This window comes from Sardina pilchardus, chromosome 20 (genome assembly GCF_963854185.1).
Source record: "Sardina pilchardus chromosome 20, fSarPil1.1, whole genome shotgun sequence".
In the NCBI taxonomy this organism is placed as follows: Eukaryota; Metazoa; Chordata; class Actinopteri; order Clupeiformes; family Clupeidae; genus Sardina; species Sardina pilchardus.
This window is the reverse complement of record NC_085013.1, coordinates 6,557,665-6,563,575: the sequence shown is the minus strand read 5'-3', so window position 1 is coordinate 6,563,575 and position 5,911 is coordinate 6,557,665. Positions and strand designations below refer to the sequence as shown.

Genomic DNA, 5,911 nt, shown 5'->3' with positions numbered 1-5,911 from the left:
ATGCGTTATCACAAGCTCACATTGTGTCTGTTTACAATTACTCGTTATACACGGCTTATCTGGAATTACATACAACTCTGATACCTTTAACTGGCCATTTTGTTTTTACAGGAATCAACAGGTCCTATCGTTTAGGTATGGTATAGAAACAAAAACCAAATAGGCCTACAGAATGAGAACCAGAACACATTGGCACAACGCCCTGGAAAGTTTCTGGCTGGTAGTTTCTGACAAGATTAGGCCTACAAGTTTTTTATCGTTATGGATTCTTATATGTTTTACTTGGGAATTTCACTGTGAAAATCCTGTTAAAAGATAGATTTGAGTTTAGATTCCAATTTCTGCTATATGAGATAGCATTAGGCCATCACTCATTCACTCATTTTCTTGTCCAAAGCTGCTGTTTCACCTTTCAGACGAGACAGAGAGGATTGACATTCAAGCCAAACCCATCTTATATACGTATACACTCAATTCTTATCATACCTTGTGTTGAAGGGTCACATCACACACATCACACACACACACACACACACACACACACACACACACACACACACACACACACACACACACACACATACACACACACACACACTCAGCTCTCAGCTCAGCTCACAGCTCTTAAATCTGTCTCTAAATATCATGCCCTGAAGGGAAGGTTGATCTTCTTAGCCCCTCTCTGTGTTGACAAACAGATGATCATGCGGAATTCAAGTACCCACAATCCCTTGCACCTCTGTGTAGGGAAAAAAAACCCAAGATGGAGAATGGCTGGCTCCATCCTGTACTTAAGTTTCCCAACAATTTGGTGCAAAAGTTTCTTCCTCTTATTCTCTGTTTCCAATCCAAGATAACCTCTAGCTCATTATATTATCAAAGACAAACAAAGTGATGGAAAGATAGAAACAGAGAGAAAAAGAGAGGGAGAGAAATAGAGAGGGAAAGAAAAGGAGGGAAATTGAGGAGAGATGAAGAGAGAAAGAAGGAAAGAGAGAGAGAATGAGATAGAGGGAGAAAGAGAGAGAAAGAGAGAGAGGGGGTTGACAGTGATTATGAGTCCTGTCCGTGTGCTCTCCCTGGCTCTGGCAGTCTTAATCTGCCTTGACAGCCTTGCTGTTGACAAAACCCAAGCGGGATCTTGAAGAAATGCCTGGCGCCGCGAGCCACCATTAACCTTTGACCCCAAGTGCAGAGGTACCGCTGCCAAGCCTCAGGGTGTGTGTGTGTGTGTGTGTGTGTGTGTGTGTGTGTGTGTGTGTGTGTGTGAGTGTGTGTGGAGGGGAGGCAACGTTAAGCAGGCAGAATAGACAGGCACAATATGTGTATCGGGAGTGATGAATCGGGAGTGATGAACAAGCACACACATGCACATTTACATACAAGCACACGCACGTACACTGACGCTCACGCACCCACACACACACACACAACCTGTTACTTACTCAACAAGACATCTTACACAAGTATGGATGAGCGTGTTGGAGAACTGGGACCCTAAACTAAGACATTCAGTAGAGCTTGATGGCAGTTTTGGGTACAACTCCCTGTGGGAGTGTAGACACTGATAATTAGTGGCACAACTCAGTAGGTCTACTGTAAGTATGTTACGGTAATTATTGTGACCTACAAGTTGCTTTACAGAATAAAAGAAGAATAAATTACCAGTGGGGCAGCTGAGAATGAATAATTCCCACCTCATTATCGCTACTGACAAGAAAAAGAGAAGTACAACAGACGGAAAAGGACTGTGCTGCCACAACACAAGACATAAACAAAAGTGTTTATGCCCTTTATTGATTCATTTGCATTAGGCAGTTCCTCATGATGTTTTCCGCAAAGGACAATCTGTTGTGCACTTGCCCATAGGGCAGCAAATGAATATGTAGTTGAATGCAAATAAACACAATTTATTTGAAAGTTCTGTGAAGCCTGGCTATTTTCACTTCCTGACCAATAGTTGGCAGTGTGGTGCAGTAACACAAATGATCATTCAGTAAAAGTTAAAGGAACTCTTATATGGGAGGACAAACAAAGTATGTTATCAGATACAGGTCACTGCACCATAGACTGCAGCAGTACACAATCTGTACAACATTTGCAGTCTGCTTAAATGCAATCTTCCATCTTGAATAAAACAGGCACTGAGTGTATGCGAGTAAAAACTGAAAACCCAGCAGTTCTGTGGTCTGACGCTATCAACAAAACTTTCCAAACCCACGCGTGGCCTGCCATGGCCTACATTGATCAGTTGGTATTGGCATATCAGCCTGGTTGAAATAGGCAGTAAGATGTGGTTTGTGTATGATGTCTGATGACAGTGATCCCGTGTGAAACATCACCAGAAACTCCTCAGGAAGTTTCCTCCCTCTCACTTAAAGGTGTCAGAACCCACAAATAGGGTTGGCAGACATCCCAACCTCCAACAAGTCATTACAGTGAGGTAGACCTCTCATTTCAAAACATCAGTATCACACCATTGTCTAGCATTCAGGTATAGAGCTAGGCTGGGTGAACCTCATTTGTCATTTGAACGATGCCCATTGATCACGCCTCTTGTGCAGTAGAAACAAATCGCAGCCTCCCCATAATGTTCAATCTTAAAAGATTGAGCTTAGTATAGTGATAGCCAGACTAGTATATAGCTGCAATACAACGCAATATATTTTTACAGGTCATACCACATCATGTTTTCATGGAATTAGAGGTGGAAATCTTTCTGTCTCAATCCCTTTAGTGAATAGTTATTCTCTGGGGTGAGATGATGTGTTTGTAAAGCATTTATTATATAGTATTTATAAAATATTTATTTGAATCAGCCAGCTGGAATGAATGTTTCACAGCCATGTGTGCCCCAGGTGTGTGTGTGTGTGTGTGTGTGTGTGTGTGTGTGTGTGTGTGTGTGTGTGTGTGTGTGTGTGTGCGTGCGCGTGCGTGCGTGTGTGTGTGTGTGCGTGTGTGAAGGAGGGCCTGAAGAGATGTAACGCACAAGCCCCCCATCATCACTTCATCAGCTTATGTCAAAGAGTCGTCTGCACCAGCTCACAGAGGGCATCCAGGAGTCTAGAGGTGGAATTGAAACCGAAAGCACTTTTCTGTGGTCTCTTACACTGAAAAACCCTTGAATCCCTACCGGGACTTTTTGGATGTGGGCAAACTTGTAGAAGTTGAAATAATTTAACAAAGAGAGAGAAAAAAAGACACTGACAGAAAGAAAGGAAGATAAAAAGAAAGACAGAAAGAAAGTCAGAAAAGAACGGGGCTACTTACTTAATTAACTAGTAACTACCTAACTAGCTCATACCAACTAACTAAATTACTAAATAACACACTTACTCCCTAAGCAAAGGAGATTTGCAGAGATCATATTCTCTCAAATGGGCCACACAAGGTCACTGGACATGCTGAGCTCTCCTCCTAGTATTGTAGGGTACAGTCAACATTATCATTATCATCACACAAGTAATTACACAGAATTTCAAAAGCTACACAAACAAAAGGGGCTAAATCGGTGCAGCATAGGGAGTAATGCGGCGCAGGGCTTACTCCAGAGGCATGAGTTTGTTTGTGTTGCTCAGTCTAATGCAGTCTCGAGGCTTTTCTCAAAGACCCATCAGGGTGAGGGTTCAAACCTCTGGTTGTCGAAAAAAACAAGCCGCTGACGTCAAAAAGGACACATGGGCCGGGCATGGCTCTGACCCAGTTATGGCTAAATTTGGAGGAGGGTCAACACAAGACCAGGACAGTAATATCCTTATGAAAGATATTTCCACTCCAAAAAAAACTGCCGCCTCGCCAACCATAGCAAACTTCAACAAAGCACGGCCAACCGAGTTAGTCACACACAGCTCCACACTACTCACACTTACTCACACTCGTGAAAACACAACAGCTAGGCTTCAAAACATTGTCACCCAGACCACACATACTCAACATGGTACATGGTCACCAAAAACCACACAAAATACTTCCAAACCACTTACAGCAGATTAGATAAATAAAGAGGAGAGGGAGCTGGAGGCTGAAGAAAATGTGTAAGGGAAATGTGCTAGTTTACTTACTTAAAATGGAGGGAGACCAACCCACCATTCTCTGTCTCTGTCTTTCTGCTCTAAACCTCACAGCTCAGCTCTCTCTCACACACACACACACATGGTCCCACCAGCTGGCATATGCTGACTCAGAGAAAAACATCAGTGAAGAATCAATAATCTCACCTGGATCAATGAACAAATTAAAGACAAGAAACCGTGTGAATTTGTGAAAGCAAGCCACAACTTTGACTGGAATGACTGGGTTCGGATAGAGATGAGAAGGCACATGCAGCTATGAAAGGATCAGTGAAGGCCAGATTCTTATCATCTCTAATGGCGAGCCCCTGGGTAGGACTGTGGTCTTGTGAAGAGAGAGAGGTAAGGAGGATAATCACTTAGGTTATTGGGTCACTTGAAACTTGAGGTCAATCGAAAAAGGGGGTCAAATCAAAGATCGAAGATCAGTCCCCTGTCTTATTATTCAGCATGTTCCCCCAAGTGTATAAACTTCCAAAGGAAATATCCAGCGAGTTATCACATAGATCTCCATTTCTCGTGGTCACCGGGTATGGTTGGTACGGAAAAAAATGAAAACAATTTTTAAACAACGGTTTTACTTCCTTGATGTAGTGTTTACGTTTTTTATTTCAACACTTTCTTAAATGTGACCCTACATGGCGAAATCAGTCGTTAATGCGCACAATGCTATTTTGAGAAAATCCACAATAAAACAAACTTCCAGGTTAAAATGTTGAATTTCACGTTTTCGCATAATTCAACAGTATACAGTCTACAGTTTCATATCGTGAACAAATTTCACGGAAAAGCATACATTTTGACTGTTAAACCAGGTGAAGATTCAACACATTAGCATGCAGTCACGCTGCTTAAAAAGGTGATTTGCTCCTCATCTGGCATTGTCACAGGAGAACCATTTCAACTTTGCATGCGGTTATCTTAGCGGTAGAGTTTGTAATACCCTCAATATACATATCGTTGGAAAGCTTAGTCTATGGCCATTAATGTGAGCACAATAACTTAATTTGTACATTTTACCAAAGCGACTGGTTTTCGCCTTGAAGGGTCACAAATGAGAAAGAAAGCCTTCTTGGTGTTCACGGTCACCCCTGCCTACCCGTTCAGAGAGAGGGAGAGAGAGGGGGGGGGGGTGTAGTTCCCCTTGGGCTTGTTATTTGTGGAACCATTTTCAATAAAACATGATATAATCGAGATTTCACAGTGGGGAATGAAAGTCATTCGGTCAGCCCCTCCAGCTTTGCTTCTTCATACAAAAGGACTTACAGCAGTCATGCAGGACATATTGAGAGAATCGCCCCTGATGACAAAATCTGAGGGAAAAGGCCGTGACACTCAAGCCCCTGAAAAACTCAATAACCATGTTAAAACCAAACGCCTCTGCCGTTTTGCTCACAGCAGGTTGGTCCTAATCCCCATTGGGATTGCGGAGCCTCACCTTCGGTAGATGCCCAGGCAGGCCACAGCTGGTTCTGGTTGGGGAGCGATCTTGGCAAAACTCAACAAGTGGCTAGGCACGTCAATTTCTCGTGCATCTCTCTCTATGACCATCTATAATGGTCTATACAGCAGTGCTACAAGGGCCTTACTGAAGGGAGACTTCGGTCTAACAACAATCCAGGATCTATTATCTTGGCTAGAGAGGCTTCATGACTGGAGAAACTATGTACTAACTGCAAAACTGGTTCTTATTTATACCCTTTCTTTACATTAACAAAGGTAAACTTCTTTTTGTCTGAGAGACCTTCCCCATAGACGCATAGATGTACTGTATAATCTCATCAGTGTTGTGCACGTTCACACTTTTCAATAACTAGTTCAAAGTTCAGTTCATACACGTG

The 5,911-nt window shown here is 42.7% G+C and overlaps 1 protein-coding gene across 1 annotated transcript in view; it reads right to left on the bottom strand.

Annotated features, from left to right (window-relative positions):
- Positions 1-5,621, bottom strand: part of plekhh1 (pleckstrin homology domain containing, family H (with MyTH4 domain) member 1) — a 50,208-nt gene extending 44,587 nt beyond the window's left edge. Inside the window, exon 1 of the mRNA XM_062523454.1 lies at positions 5,509-5,621. Within this exon, the coding sequence (XP_062379438.1) occupies positions 5,509-5,621 (113 nt within the window). The remainder of the gene's footprint in view (positions 1-5,508) is intronic.
- Between the last annotated feature and the right edge of the window lie 290 nt (positions 5,622-5,911).